We start from the raw sequence: 16,927 nt of genomic DNA, 5'->3' as shown, positions 1-16,927 counted from the left end.
TCTGAGTTGGACCGCTGTTTGAACAGGTCTACAAATTCAAGACATTGGTTGTGCTGGATGTTGTTTGAAGGTTTGCATGGTGGCATGTACAATTGCTGATGTGGTTTACGGTACACCATGTGGAGTGTTATAGAAGCAGTGGATAGAAGAAGAGAGGAAGTGGATAGGCGAGAAAGTGGAGATTTGAGAATAGAGTATTCTTTCTTGAGAATAGTCCTGAAAAGGACTGTAAACCAGAAGGAATGTTGAGTGAGAACAGCTTGAGTAGTAGAGCTGATGAGGAGATGCTGGCTTGCGTCGGCGAGTAGAGATGATGAGTAGTAGAGAGACTCGACGTTTCGGACAGGTTGACTGTCCGTCTTCAGGAGTGAGTGTTCGCTCGGCGTGCGGCGGTACTTATGGCGTGCGTGCGGACGTGGGGGAAAGCTCTAGGCCGGCGGTCACGGCGGGTTGACGTCGTAGGTGGCGCTCTGTGTGTGGGTCGGCGGTTTTGGCGGGAAACGAGTGGGCGTCGTATGCGGACGTGGTGAGTAGATGGCGGCGTGAGTTACGGCGGCGTGTGTGTGTGTCGGCGGTGTGTACATCAATGGTGGCGATCTGTGCGTGTTGGTCGGCGGACTCGTCGGGTGAGCTTCGGCGGGAGTGAGTGGGTGGCCTGGTGTACGGATGAGGTGTTGGGTCGTCGGCGGAGGTTGTAGCGAGGTGTCGGTGGCGGTGGTGTGTGTGTCGGCGGAGTCCCTGGTTGAGTAGGCGATGCAATCAGACTGCTGTGTTGGGTAGGAGGGCTCGGTGGAGTGACGGTGGACGGCTGGTTGTTTGTGGATTGGTTAGAAGTTTGGTGGTGACGTAGGATTGGGTGCCAGATGCTGTTGATGTGGAGGCCAGGGTCTTGAGGCACAGTGTTGTGTTGATGTATCTCAATGGCTTCCCTGACCCTTCTGGTATTCCAGTGCCGGATGTTGGTGACTATTCTCAAATCTCCACTTTCTCGCCTATCCACTTCCTCTCTTCTTCTATCCACTGCTTCTATAACACTCCACATGGTGTACCGTAAACCACATCAGCAATTGGTTGTGCTGGATTTCCATAGAAGTGACTAAGTGGATCAATTGCAAACCCCCAATGTGTTCATGAAGTGAGCCTATAAGGAAATTCTGCATAACCTCTGCAGGCAGTACACGTAGCTCTCTACAAGAATACTACAGCTCAAATCATGGCCTTTAAGCACTCTCCCTGAGATCTTGGAACTCCAGATATTAGTTTTCAACAAGACAACTATGGACTTTGTCTTGACTTTGAGGCACTTTTTTTAGAGGTCTTGGAACCCTCTACTACATTACAGATCTTATCTTTGCTCTAGGGTTGTGGAACTTCAGATAGCAGCTGTTGATGAGACCGCTATGGACTCGGCTTGGCCTTGAAGCACTTACTTTGAGGTCTTGGAACTCTCAACTAGATATAACAGACCTTGTTTTTGCTTTGGAACACTCTCTTTGGGTCTAGAACTTCAGACAGAAGCTCTCGATAAGACCAATATCACGGTCCTTGTCTTGGCCTTGGATCACCTTCTCTGAGGTCTTGGAACCCTCTACTAGACATAATGCATCTTATCTCTGCTTTTGCCTTCAACGAGTTTGAGCACCAATCTCCATCATCAGCCACATCATTATCTAGTTCATCCTCTTCGTAATCACATGATAGTTTTACTAAGGTTTGTGAAACCTGCTCCAATGCAAGTGAGGAGCACCTTGTCTCCTCCCGACCTCCTGGACCCGTCTTCATCCACATCACTAGGCAAGACCTCCATCTTGAACATGACCTGGAAGAAATCCTTGAGATGCCTCAGGAACTGTATCCTGTGGGGTCACAAAGAGAAACAAATGCTTGGTGAAATACAAGGCCAAACAATAAATGGATACATTCTAAGAAATATCATCATTTATGTCAGTGAAAGCTGAAAAATAACAAGAGATTTTCTCAGAATGTATGATTTCTTCATGCACTTTGAAAGAATACAGGTAAGTGGTTCATAAAGCTGTTCGTAAGTCAAGAGCGACTTTAAGAACGACTGGTGATCCTTTCTTGTGGTGAATGGTATATTCAGTGGCGATGGTTAAGCATGTAAGAAATATTCACCAGTCGTTCTTAAAGTCACTCTGAACTTGCAAACAGCTTTATGAAACGGCCCCCAAGTGAAAGTCGGGAGATATATTCATTTTACCATACAATCATTGCCAGTCACTTTCATATCAAGAAGTCAATGTCATAGACAATGGCTATGTCATGGTGGAATATCTCTTGGAAAGGATTTTATATGAAGGCCCCTGAGGAGGGTTACAACCTTTGCACCTTGAGACCCCACGGCCCTGTTCGTACAAAGGGGGGGGGGGGATCCAGTGCATTAGTCCAACTGTAGAACCTCAATAAGCTACATAAAGAGGAAAGACCCATGGGTCACGGTGATTTACTTCCTTTTTCACGTCCCTAACACAGGTGACATGAAAGCAAATAAGAATCTAACACTGCTAAATAATCATAATAATCATCATTCTAATTATGGATCATAAACTCCTTAACATGCATGGTATGATTAAACAAATGCGAGTGAAAATGTATAAATACCATCCACTTGTTTAAGTATCCTTTCAGAAAAACAATCCAAAGGTCACCCATAGCATATTGAAATCTTTTTACTGAAACTTAAAAATTTTCATTTTTCAAGGGAAGTGCATTTCTTCACAATTTTTTTGTGAAATAATCAAATTTTGATTACTCTTAAATCTTTGTAGAGCTCTTGTGACATAATACTTTTTTTCCCATAGGGTTAAGTTTTCATGGTTGACTTACGTATAAGGTGAGAGAGGGCCTGTGACAATCTTGGAAACGTCTCCTTGACCCAGAGTCATCAATAACAATGCAAGTGACTGGTGTCGTGAGTCTACACATCCACCCTGTAATTGGAATAGGTAGAAAAGAGTAAATCATGCAATTTTTCTATCCATTTTAATGAAATATCACATACATGTACATGAAAAAAAAATATTTCTAAACAAAATAGAATTTATACAGCGAGTCCCAGAAAAAATGAAACCGAGATTTAGCGGTGATTTATCATAACTTAATCACAAATAACATAGACAAATGACCTACCAATGTAAAGCTTAGAATCTTCTCTTTCATCTGAAAGTACTGAGATTATTTCTCCTTCACGCATGAATGAGCAAAAACAATGTGAAGAGGGGATACCAAAAAGTCATTTGGCGGGTTGTATCTGGCTTTCAAAAGGAAAATCACAATTTTAAAAAGTTCGATATCTGCTCTTTAATTTGATACCTCAATTACAGAAAAGAAATAACAAAGTTCTGGTTATTTGAAATAAGGCTTGAATTTCAATAATTTCATGAAATGAAGAGGTTTTACAGGCTAGCGTTCAAACTCAGTTGACACTCCGTTTTGTTTACGATCAACCATGCATTAAGTCTTTTGTTAACCATGCGATAGCTTCTGTGGAAAACCGGTGAAAACAGTTTATTTAATGAAATTATGGAAATTCAAGCCTTATTTCAAATAACCAGAACTTTGTTATTTCTTTACCATTTTCTGTAATTGAGGTATCAAATTAAAGAGCAGATATTGAACTTTTAAGACATGTGATTTTCTTGTTGAAATTCAGATACCCCCCGCCAAATGAGTTTTTGGTATCCTTTCTTCAAATTGTTTTTGCTCACTCATGCGTGAAGGAGAAATAATCTAAGTAATACCAGATGAAAGAGGAGGTTCTAAGCTTTACATTGGTAGGTCATTTGTCTATTTTATTTGTGATTAAGTTATGATAAATCATCGCTAAATCTCGGTTTTGTTTTTTCTGGGACGCACTGTATAATGCATGTTTCTAAAGAATTTAAAACAAAATCATAAACAGTCTTTTATATTCCCTGCTAGAGCTTAAGGCAAATGAGGAAAGTAATAAATAAGAGTACTGGTAGTAAACATGAAGGAATCTATTTTACAACATAAACATACCATACATTGACCATTTAGTCAAACACAAAGAATCTAAATTCTGGTATTGCACACTGTTTTTCAGGTCTGGAAACTGTGAGAAAATATTTCATAACAATAGATACTTAGTTCTTTACTTTCAAAATAGAATTTATATAATGTTCCACCTTATATGTTTGTCATTTTGCCTCCGAAGAAGATTCTGCTAGGATCGAAAGCTTAGGCCCCTTTTGACTCTTATTTACTCCATTGGCTCTTTTTTTTAGATAAGCAGTTTTCAGCAGCTTCTTTTTGCCATTCTTCACTTTCTATGGGCTCTACATTGACTTCCAGGGGGCCGTTTCATATGTGTTACCCAAAAGCGTGGAGTATGAATAAATTTAGAAATCCTCATTTAATAACTATAGGTAGCTACAGTTTAATTAATGAATGTGTGTCCCACAAGGCTACATATCATACCCGGTATATCTCCTCCATGAGTAACATAGCAGTCTGTTTTCCAAGATCTTCAGGAATGCTGGCCTCTTCACCAGCTTTGTTAGATGCTGTTTCGGCAGAGATGAAGTTTCCCTCCGTCGTCTCCGCGACCAACGATAACCCAAAACCAGGAGATCTATGGATATGAAGAATGAAAATAGTGTATAGACCTTATAAATTGACGTCATCATGCAGCCATCTTGGAGGCTGAAGCCGTTGCCTTGCATGCGTTTGTGATATACAGTTGACTCAAAGTCGCACCTGAATTCGCATGTGGTAAGAAGCAAATCGGTCAACTCATACTTAGAAGACACATGCTACTTTATGAACCAATGGGTTTCCACATTTAAAATCGTGCGTGTGTTAGCATTAAAGATAAATACCAGTTGTGGTAACGATCCCGAAATGAGTTTGAACAGAATTCAATAAAATTACCATCCAAGTGTTTGTATGTACACATATGAATGAAAAATATGTGGCAAGTGGCTCTGGAAAAAAAAAATGCATAATTGCTCTGGAAAAAAAATGCATAATTGCTTAGAAATGAGCAAGGAAAGCCATCAAATGTGAGGTATTTTTCCGAGCAATATTAAAACGCTATGCAACATATGCATTTCTGTGTTAGTGATCAAGAGAATTATCGGTTTTCAGCTTAAGATTTTGTGATTTCCCAAAGATAAGTTGCATTCATTGCACAGGAATTAGATCTATGATAACATGGTATAGTTTAACCTTGATTTGAAAGACTTTCTCGTGAAATAATTGTTTGCTGCAACTACTTTCCTTTACCTTTAAGCCAACTTTAGGTCATACTTGAAACTTGTAAAACAACTCCAAGAAATATTGTGTCTAGTGGATGTTCCATAAAGCTTTTTGCAAATTTATGCATGTCCTTAGGTGCCAAGTCAGTTACAGGGATCGTCATGCAGCACAAGAAATAATAATAATCCGCTTTTATAAAGCGTTTAATACATCGGAACGACATGTCTAAGCGCTTTACAGATATATTATTACCCCGGTCATCGGATTCAATCAGTCATTCCCACACACAATGTGTGCACATCCTCCACTCCCTGGGGAGTATTCCAGGCAGTCGCCGGTGAGGCGCACACAGTACTGGACAAGCTACAATGACTTTCACATCCTACCGGGTACCCATTTAGCATCAGGGTTGAGAGTGGCAAACTGTGGATTAACGCCTTGCCAAAGGACCCAAGACCATGGTGGGATTTGAACACGCACCCCTCTGTTTACAAGGCGAGAGTCAGAACCACTACACCACTGCTCCTCACCAGAAAGGGTCACCAGTTGCGCGTGAAGTCATTCGTAACTTACAAATAGCTTATATGAAAACACCTCACAGATCCTTATTCTTACTTTCCAGACTGCGGTCCCTTCATGTGGTCCGTGTATATGTAGATATCCGGTAAGAACTGATTGAGGATACTCCTAGCTGCATCTACTATCCTATTGGGTGTGGCTGGAGACACTCTCATGGCGTATCTTAACCAATGTTGGTCAAAGAAATGTCTCATAAACAGAAAAAAGAAGTACATAGAAAAGTGTCATCCTATATCATTCTGTAGGGGGGGGTTACCACTAAAGCCAGATTACCTATCTTAACCAATGCTGGTCAAAGAAATGTCTCATTAACATTGTCGGACATTGTCCGACAACGTTCTTTGATTTTGATTGGTTGAGAAGCACTGTTACTAGGGTAAATGTCGGATAACAATTCAGACGATTGATCCAACAAGACAAGCGTCAAGTCTTGACAGGCCCTGCCTTCTTCCGTACACCGACGACGATGATGAAGACCTTTCACAAACTACTCCCCTGATTTTATCATTACCCTTGCCATTCGACTCTGGACTTTTTCTGCTCTCACTCTCTCTCTCTCCCACTCACTCATACACTGGGGACCTGTTGCATGAAAGCTTTATCATAAAAAACTTGGTCACATACACAAAAACTACATTATGCTAGTTTAAAATAACAAATGACAAAAGAGTTTTTCTTTCAAGCACCAGGCCCTAGGGGTTAAAAATATCCAGATTACTGTGAAAGGATACGCTACACCTCTGATTCTCTTGATCTTGCCCGGCTTGGTGAGTTGCAGAGGTCGAAGGTTACGTATGACAGGACATCTGAAGAGTATCTCTCCCCCGCCATTAGGGGGCGCCCCTCTCCTGTTCACCTACAAATTCAAAATGAAATTTTTTGCCAGCATTGGGATATGGTCAAATTTATTCATTGGATTCCATTGTTTAACAAGCTGCACTTAAAATTTATAGTTTCGTTATAGATTTATGTTTTCATTTAAAAAAGATTAGATATCAATACCAATCAAATTTTCATCACAAGAAGATTGAAATGAAAAGAAAACAAGCAAGCAGGCAGAGCCAGATCTAATGATGCTATTTTTAATGACATAAGTGCAAACCAACTTTATATGGTACATTCCTACATCACAGCACACAAACACAAAGAATTAAAATGGAAACCAAAATATCCAAGGCATCTATCGAAAGTCAAGGCCATGTACTTGAGTCAATGAAATGATTGCATTATGACAGTAATATCAAATTTAAGCAAGCAACATAAAAGGATTAAGGAAAAATTGGCAGAGTTTAAATCAACATTCCCTAATAAATGTACAACATAATTTTCCAGCTAAAAACAATGTATTGCTGATAGCAAGCCCCTTTCCATGGCTTAATTATCATAAATTCATGGCTGGCCGCAGATGACCCATTGACCACAATCTATGCCCATTTCATTAACCTTGGACATATTTGGTGTCCTTTTTCATTCCTATGCCCCCAAAGAAAAGTGGCTTTGCCCTTTAAATATTAAAATTTAAGGCCTGCCATCCTAATTGAAATGATTTCTAGTGCCTCTGAAGTTTCTTCCCCTACCTTTAGTTCTAATCCTTCATCGATTCCAAATTTCCTGAGGACAGGGAATGTCACTGCCTTGATCACATCGACCTGCAGATAGAGAGAAAGATAATTTAAGTTTATCCTCATGACAAATATGGATTAAGTGCTCTCCAGAATTATTTCTGTTGATGCAAGAATGAGCATTGCATTTGGCCAAGCTTCATTGGGCAGTTAGGAAGTAGGAGCATTTTAACAGCATGTTTTCTTCACTCTGTCCTTTCAAAGAAAAAGACGGTGTCACATAACTTTCCCAGCAGACACATATTTCTAAATTACATCTTAATGATACCATTACATACACTATTTCTTTGCTCTTCCTTTACAATAACTTCCAGAACATATATTTTCACAAGTGAAAAAAAAGACCTATCATATGGATCACATCTTCTACAAAAAATTGGTTCGCTAACACTCTTAAACAGAAATGTGCTGTAACAAAACTAACAGTGACTCCCAGTTTAGTTTTCTAGTACTCACTGTACAAGTAAAACCCACATTAAAATTCTTCTTCCAATTTCGCTACAAATCGGTCTTGACTGGACTAAATTTCACTCACCGAAGGGTCAATCTGGTCGTTGGTCACACCCCTCAAGACAGCCTTGACCGGCTTCTTGCCGAACGGAGCAAGACAGATCAAGGCTTCCATGTAATATCCTAAAGCCCTCTGAATGTTACAATCATGTTCAATGCTGCCTCCTACGAGAAGACCTGGCTGGTAGCGTACCTGAGTTCCTACAAGAAGCCAAAACATTTGACATAAGTTAGGCACCTGTACCACTACCACATATCTAATTAAAGGCCCTGTTGCATTGTTGCGGGTGAGTTGCAGGCAATTACCCACAACAATGTTTTGAGCATGTTCATGCGCAGATCAGACTCAGGGGCCGCGGAATGGTTTTCAAAGTGGGGGGGGCTGACCATGCTAAAAATCACAATCATATGGTCATTTTTACGTTTTTCGAAAAAAGTGGGGGGCTGAAGCCCCCCCCCCCGTTCCGCGGCCCCTGAGGCTTGTGTGCGCTTCTGCGGACAACTGCGTGTGAGATGCGTGCAAGATACTGTCAATGCTGCTGTCGACCTGAGGGCGACCTGCGGGTAGCAAAAATGGCCGTCCGCAAGTCACTCAAAGCCTGCACGGAGCAATGTGACAGGGCCTTTAAGAAATGATTGTGACTGATTTATGGGATTGGTCATACACCAGAGAAATCATAAACCTTTACATGTATGTGATAGGACCCAGTTAAAAAGGCACTCCGAGCTGAAAATAATATGGTTTGAACAAAAACAAAAGCAAAAACTCAGACAAACAAAAACAGTGAAAATTTAAAAATTGGACAAGGAAAAACAAAGTTCTGACATTCTTATTTGTTTTGCATTATTTATTTCGGTCAAACAGTTTCATGCATATATTTGTAAATATGCAATAAGCAAGCTGATAATGTCATATCTCCCCTCATTTTTTTTACTTAAATACATGAAATTATGATTATTCAAATTTTGTCCTACAGTCCTCATATCCTCTAAGAATGAACACAATTAGATTGACTCTAAGATAATAATTGTTGCAACTTTATTTGTAATAAGGGAGACATGCACACACATACATTAGGATTTCATGTAAACATAAGAAAAAGAAATGTTGGTACATGGCATCATCAGCCAACCTATTGCATATTTGTGATGGCATGCATATAATTGTTTTTACAAAATATTGATAAAAATAAAAAAAATTCAATAAATTTATTTGTTATCAGATTTTGATAAAACCTTGAGTTCAACTTCTGCTGAATTATCTGTAACTGAATTGGTTAGTGACATTTTCCCCATGCTAATTATCAGTTCAATGTCAAAATAAACAATGACAACGTAATGACAATGTAATGAGATCTTATAAAAATGGAAAGCTTGGATTTGAATCTTACCTGTCTGGTTAACTTCAATATACGATCCATTAGTAATCTTATCCAGAAGGCGGATGAAGCTAGCCTCAAAGTCTGACAAAAGAAATAATATATTCATATATTTACATCAAAATGTTAATCAAAAATACATTTTACAATTAAAAACTCTGAGGCCAAATCGAGCACATTTGTGAGCTTAATAAGAACCTTGTTTTCAGTACACTTTCAGAAAAACTAAAATTCAATACGTTAATCACATATTAAATTTTAGTATTTGTGAAATAATAATTTTCATCTATAAATTGTTCTTCAAAACGGCATCGCAGGTCGGAAGTACGTCATCACGAAGCGGTTCAAGGTCAGGGCTTTGTTGAAAAACGTATCGAGGGATCTATGGGAGATCGGGTCTGGTAAGAAACATCTCATTTTTGCCATTTATAGTGAAATAATTTTTATCCGTTTATATGCATTAGTACCTGTAGGTTCATAGATAAATAAAATTTGACAATACAGATTTCATCCTCTAACTTAGACCAAAAGCTTCGGTCTCTGCTATGTTGGTTGTTCAGCTGAACTCAGTTGGCTTCACTCACCAAATATAGAGACCAAAGTTCTAGCACGATCTGTACTGGGGACACAAAAGCCATATGTTTATGTACTTAAGATCGCATAAAACGGGGAAGTGAATTTGCGCGACAGTCAAGGTAAGTCACTGTTTTTGTTCCTTTTAACTTGATTTTTCTTCATTTTTTGGCAATTATACACCTATCAATTGTAAGACGCACCCCCCGACCCCCGGGAATGGTGCGTCACTTGTCAGATGTGAGTCGGATTTTCATGTACCATGACGCACCTGTGTGTCTCGACTGTGACGGACCTTTTCTTACGATGACTGTGCCTGGACGAAAAAATATGACGCACCAGTGCTAGATTTTGACTGACCATCGACTGTCTCCATGACGCACCCCGTAAATCTCCGCGGGCACGAACGTGCCGCTGTACTGTACGTATCCGCGTACATCTCTCGCGAAGGAACCTTGCAAAGTACTATGGAATAATACCCATTCAGGGGGCGAATGCACGAGAGGGTCTTTGAAAGGACTGTCTTTGGTATCGCCCATTTTATGAGGCGCATTTTAATCATGAACTACCGTATTTGCCGGCGTATATAGGCAGCACTATTTTTGATGAGAAAAAGAAGCAAAGTCGGGGTGCGGCCTATACGTGACGATAGTCAAAACTCAAAAGCCGTGTCCCGCGAACGCTGAATACGTGGTCAAAACAGCACGTATGCGTACGTTTGGGACTACAGTGACGCTTCCATTGTAATGGTAGTTAAAACAGCGCGTTTATACTATAGGATGAAATAGTAAAAAGCATGACTTAACTAAGAAAACATTTCAGTACCGGTACGAGATAACTTACTTTTCAAAATGAAATTCTATTTAGGTCTAAATTTGTTTCCATATAACGTAGCAGAGCTCAGAGACCGTGCAACTCGAGCGATCTGACTCTGTCTGGGGGTCTGGAGTACGTTTGCAATATGTATTGGTACTTTTGTCAACAACAACCTACCGGTATCTAATTGTAATGAATGTCATTACTATTTATGAAATTATGTGGAACATTGATTTAACATGTTATCATTTTTATCTTCCTTGCAGGAGCCAGGAAGATTAGCAGCACCTCGCTCTTCATTTTTAAATTTATTTTTACATCGTCATCGATCGTAATGGAAAATAATATTAAAATATTTACCTTTTGATCTTTTCTTTTGTTTTGCATCTCCAAGGTTCATCGGCCAATAAATAATAATAAAAACCTACCTTGCGATGTGTGCTGTGGTCTGCTGCGGGAAATGGCGGTAGTGGTGATGATTGGCTGGTTGATTGTGAATACAAATATTTTGGATGAATTATGTGATGATAATGGTGACAATAATTGTGTCAATGAATTGCCATAAAATGATAATTTAAGTCACAACATTGAGATGAGTGATTTAGATTTTAACTTGTTAGGCATTATGGATTATTATGATGGCGACGAGGATGATGATAGAGCATGTTTATGTTGACAATAGTAAATGATGATGCACGATTTGCGTGCGACGATAAAGATGACACGAGTTTGCATGCAATTTAATATTCTATTGCAGGTGGAAAAGTAGCGTAAGTATTAAAAAGAATCATGCCGCCTTCAATATTTTCCCGCTGAAAGAGACCGAGGGAACATGACAAGGTATGTCAATTAAAATTGCTTTGTGCGTGAATTAATAACGGTCTTTATCAAGACCACAAACTTCCAAAGAATCAGTGTTCTCCGGGGGGGGGGGGGGGGGGGGGGGGGCGGGGCACTTCCATTCATGAGTGGATACCATGCGCGACCATGGGGTTTCGAAAAGCACCCTAAACACGTAATTTCCATATTCTGAAAATGCACCCCTTAACAAGTATCGGCGTGTGAAACCCTACCCTTAACAAGTATTGGAAACAAACGATACTCTTGGCAAATATTCCCTGAAATGAACCCTAAAACAATTAAGTACAGGAATGTTTTATTGTTACGGGTCCTTGGTCGTCGGCTTTACCTAATTTGGTTTAGTACGACCCCACCTCCTACACCTCGCGCAAATCAGACTCTAAACACGAAGTGTTGGGGCAAAAAGGACATCCTTTACAAAGCATTTTAATTTTGTTTTATCATCCCCGCAAATTCGACCCTAAATACGTAATTTTCCTAGCGAAATAGATACCCTTTTTCCTTATTTTTGTGTTTTTGACACCCTTATCACGTTACGTACGTAACGTGCCCTATCGTGAAAAAGACATCCTTTTTATGTGTTTTTTTTGGTCACGCATGGTATCCACTCGTCAATGTAAGTGGCCCCCGGGTTCATATTTATTCATAGGCGGCGGGGGGGGGGGGCAGGTGCCCCCAAAAAAATTGAGATGGAGGATGATCCCCCATAAATTTTTAGTTGATAACTTTTTTTTTGCTTGTCAATTTTGTTTCCTGCATACCCCTCCCCTAAATTCTGGTGGACCCCCCTAAAATGTCTCTTGTCCCCCCCCCTTAAAATTTAGGTTGATCACCTTTTTTTGCTTGTCAAATTATTTTACTTACATTTATCCATCACTAAGGTAGACCCCCTCTAATTCTTTGGGTTCTGCCGCCAATGTCTTTATGTCACTTGGTCTTTACCTCTCTCTCACTCTTTATTTTTTTAATTTAATTCAATTCAATTCTGGTTTTATTGTGAAAATGGTACATGAAAAAGTCCGAAGACTCATATTATCATATTTACAAAGTAAAAATGTACATGTATATTATTAAAAGATTAAAATATATCACAATTCTAGTGCTTGACAAATAATCAACAAATAAAGCCAGAAAAAATCATTTGGACAATCTCAAAAAAAGATTATTGATTGAAATTGTAAAACTATCATCGTCAAAATCACACCAGCAAAGTTGCGAGTATTAAAAACATATATAAATTAACATTTACACTTTTAAAATATCATATTTAAAACAAGAAAAATATGTACATGTATGTAAAAAATTGTAAATAGCAAGACAAATTAAATAATATATAAGTCCTATAAAAATATAAACCAAATCAATGTTGTGAATAATTGCAATTTCAAATTAGTTTGAGCCTTGTATGACAGTCATAAAACTAAAGCGAAATAAATACGATGTTACAATATATTGGTATGAAGTCTGGAATTAACCATGTGATATACTGTAGATAGTACACCACCAGTCACACCCATTTACCTGCCTAAACCAGAGAACAGCAAATTCATGCAGTGCACTGAATCCAATGTTCTCCGGCCGAAACAGGCAAATAGGTATATAGTCAAAGAAATGTGACTGGTACAGTATATGCTTTATAGTAAAAAAATAAAATAAACGAACCAAAAAATTATTGAAGTTGGGCAGAATTACATATCGAATAGTCGTATTACATGTAGGTGGAACTCAAGTAAGTAAAAAAAGAACATTGGAATAAAAAGGTGACAAACAACATAAAATCAATAAGATTAAAGATAAACAATAAAGGGGAGTACAAAAAGTGTTACAGTTGCTAAAAAAATAAAGCTGCATATAAAATTACATAATATTACAGAGTTCAACAATTGTACAAAGTGGGGGATTAGCGACTGTTGGTATCTTTTTGTTCTAGTCCGAGGATGTCAAGACATTTGGCCAGGCAATGATACGCAGAGCCCTCTTCTGAACCCACTCAATGCTAGTGGATTGTTGGCAGGTAATGCTAAATGCCCAAACAGGCATGGCAAACTCAATCAATGGCCTGATGTACATCTTGTAGATTATTTATCTCATGTGACATCACCGACTTCAATAAAAAAAACATTGAAACACTGCCCGTGCTTGTGTATTTATTTAAAGGACAAGTCCACCCAACAAAAACTTGATTTGAATAAAAAGAGAAAAATTCATAACACTGAAAATTTCATCAAAATCGGATGTAAAATAAGAAAGTTAATATGACATTTCAAAGTTTCGCTTCATTTTACAAAAAAGTTATATGAACGAGCCAGCTACATCCAAATGAGAGAGTCGATGATGTTATTCACTCACTATTTCTTTTGTTTTTTTATTGTTTGAAATAATTATGAAATATTTTGATTTTCTCGTCATTGTCATGTGAAATGAAGTTTCATTCCTCCCTGAACACGTGGAATTCCATTATTTTAACATTTTGTGCTTCAGGCGAGGAAGTCCTCATTGTCAAATTCGTAAAAATTGAGTCCTCATTGTCAAATTCGTAAAAATTGAAATATTGTATAATTCAAACAATACAAAACAAAAGAAATAGTGAGTGACATCATCAACTCTCTCATTTGGATGTAACTGGCTCGTTCATATAACTGTTTTGTTAAAAATAAGCGAAACTTTGAAATGTCATAACTTTCTTATTTTACATCCAATTTTGATGAAATCTTCAGCATTGTGCTTGTCTGATTTTTCTCTATTGATTCAAATCGGACTTGACCTTCAACTTTATTTGTACGAAAAGAAGACGTTAATTGAAAGAAATAAAATATATTCGCCGCGCTTGTTTATCTCCGCCACTCTTGTTTACCTCCGCAGCGCTTGTTTACCTCCGCAGCGCTTGTTTACCTCCGCAGCTCTTGTTTTCATCCGCAGTGCTTGATTACCTCGATCGGCCGTTTCTTCACGTCGATGGTGGATTATTTTCCTTGCGTCACCTTCCGAAAAAGATGAAATAGTAAGAAGAATTACAGCATGCGTGTTTATTATTTCTCATTCCGCGGCGATTGTTGAACAATATTCCCACCAAGATTTTTTCCGACTTCGCCGGGAATTCTGTCATGCATTTTTTTTTCAAAGATGATTCGCAAAACGGGGGTGCGGCCTTTACGCCGGCAAATACGGTATTATTAAGCAACGGTTTTTGTTCACCAACAAATGAATAAAATATGTTGGCAGGCATAAAAAAACAATGTCCTACGGCGCATCATAAATCCGCAACACGAAAGACGTCCTTTGCAAAGAACCCCCCCCCCATGAGAATCAGTTTTTGATCTGAGATCGAAGGAACGACGTATCGTACGAGACGCGCGCTGCAAGAAAAACTTGTTTTTCATCCTGAGCCATCGTGCGGGCTTGCGGGCTGGATATATAAAAATGGATCTAAAGAAAAGTGAAATAACTTCTTATGCAAGGTGACAGAAAATTCAAGACAAGATTTTAATCCAAGGATGAGCATGCAGGGTTGAAATATAAACGCCCAACGACGTGAGTAAAGTGCGCGGACAGACCCGTTCGTACCATGCTGAGGCTTTATGACGCACCCCGGTAAAATGACCGACTATGACGGACCTATTCTCCATGCTCTGACTGACCAATTGCCTCCATGACGGTACCCTGAGTCACTAATTTGTTGGTAAATGACCCACCCATGACGTACCATTCCCGGGGGTCGAGGGGTGCGTCTTACAATTGATAGGTGTATTAATGCCAAGAGGAAATATTAATTTGCATTTTGGTTGCGTTAATTTTCAAAATTTTTATTCATTAAAGACAAAAATAGAAGAGCCCCGACAGGGGGATTTTGCATTGCAAGTCCCCTAATGGTGGCTGCACGATAGCGAGCCGTCTGTGTACGAGAAATAAAAATGTTAAAAACTCCTTGAAACAGACGGCTGCCAGCTGTCTACCTCTTACTATGGATTTCCTAGGGAAATCCATCTCTGTGTACATGTGACTCTTATAGATATACTGACAGAGATTCAAGACTCCATGATGAAGAAATATATGTCAACATAAAAAAACATCATCATGGAGTCCTCAAGACTAGCCTGTACTGTACAGTAGTTAGCCGCGCCGCAGCCGCGGCGGCGAAATCCCCCATCACTCTGCTAACACGAAAAGCAGCGTATGGGGCCAAGAAATTCTCACTCTACAAGAAGATCAGAAGTTAAAATTTTACGGACTCTTACCTTTCAGTCCCGGGTCATCATCCTTATGCCTAATTTTGCTGATACAGATAGGTTTTCCACTAAGTGTTGCAAGGACCATGCGTTGGCGAAAGAAGTTACAGCCCTCATATTTCAAAATTCCACCCTCGGTAGTCATTTTCCCCTGCACACGTGAGAAGTTTGTATATTGTACACAATTGCCCTCCAGATGGCGTCAAAGCAAAAGCACGCGATTTGATGAATAGTTCACGTAAACTTTGAACCAATCAGCGTATGAGCCAAAACATTTGGGCCAAAGCAGCTGCTTTTGGGGCAAACATTTCAAGATATGCTGCGAGCGAGAAAAATTTGGGGACTTTTCAAGCAACCCCCCCCCCTGATTTTATTAAAGATTTTTGACATAGGGACAACTACTCAATTATTTCACCCTTTTTCTTTTTTTCTCTCCTTTTTTTCTTGGTCGTGCAAATTTTTGGGAGTGCATGGCCCCAAGGCCTCTATCTGTAGGGAAATGTCTACCAGAATTTTGTCTAATGTGATCTTGCTAATTTGAAGTGGGAAAAGGCCTAGTGGTAGGCCCAAGTGTTATGATTTTTTTGTTGTTGCTTTGTTCCCCCCACTAAAATACGTTCCTAGCAATCCTAATCCCTCTTCCCCCAAGCCATTCATAAGCTCTCTGTGCTGATGGCCTATCATTGTTATTTTTGTGAGAGCCCATTCTTAAAGAGGAAGTGACCCTTTCCCCTGCGCCCCACTCCGTACTTTCAACTTTGACCCACCCTGGGCCGACCCCACTGCCCATAGATACACGAAGGATATGGTATATCCTTAATATCTACCCTGTGTTCATTTTCCCAGTTTTAAAGGAAACCGGGGAATAGACCACCATCACTAGCGTACCTATGGGGGGGGGGGCAGACTGCCCCCTGACGTGTCACAACCCATGCAAGGGACGTATCCCCGACCCCCTGACGAGTCACAACTGATCCCTGACGATTGGCCCCCTTCTTAGAAGTTAAAGACCTTTTTGCTTGTCAATTTTTTCTGAAGCGAAATGCCCCCTCCTGTGGAAAATCCTAGGTACGCTAATGACCACCATCCATCCTTTATCAGGATTTGATGCTGATCCAAG

General features: G+C 39.5%; 1 protein-coding gene across 1 annotated transcript; it reads right to left on the bottom strand.

The window, feature by feature from the left end:
- Positions 1–1,082: 1,082 nt before the first annotated feature.
- On the bottom strand, positions 1,083–16,007 carry LOC121423873 (RNA 3'-terminal phosphate cyclase-like protein). The gene is made up of 9 exons (XM_041619391.1): positions 15,817–16,007; positions 9,344–9,415; positions 7,978–8,153; positions 7,398–7,469; positions 6,552–6,676; positions 5,857–5,982; positions 4,462–4,615; positions 2,848–2,951; positions 1,083–1,856 (listed from the first exon to the last, which is right to left on the bottom strand). Exons 1-9 carry the CDS (start codon positions 15,950–15,952, stop codon positions 1,691–1,693), a joined length of 1,131 nt encoding a protein of 376 aa, XP_041475325.1. The 5' UTR covers positions 15,953–16,007; the 3' UTR covers positions 1,083–1,690.
- Positions 16,008–16,927: the final 920 nt, after the last annotated feature.

The sequence above is a fragment of the Lytechinus variegatus genome, chromosome 11, assembly GCF_018143015.1.
Source record: "Lytechinus variegatus isolate NC3 chromosome 11, Lvar_3.0, whole genome shotgun sequence".
NCBI classification, from domain to species: domain Eukaryota; kingdom Metazoa; phylum Echinodermata; class Echinoidea; order Temnopleuroida; family Toxopneustidae; genus Lytechinus; species Lytechinus variegatus.
Note: the sequence above shows the minus strand (reverse complement) of the source record. Positions and strands in the feature narration are given on the sequence as shown.

What these genes read in the sequence shown, in the direction of transcription:
- LOC121423873 (XM_041619391.1), bottom strand. Translation starts at nt 15,952, where the DNA reads ATGACTACCGAGGGTGGAATTTTGAAATATGAGGGCTGTAACTTCTTT. An exon ending in ACGACCAGATTGACCCTTCG is followed by an intron (nt 7,470 to 7,977) that starts GTGAGTGAAATT and finishes CTCTATCTGCAG; the next exon opens with GTCGATGTGATCAAGGCAGT. An exon ending in TCATGGAGGAGATATACCGG is followed by an intron (nt 2,952 to 4,461) that starts GTATGATATGTA and finishes TTCCAATTACAG; the next exon opens with GGTGGATGTGTAGACTCACG.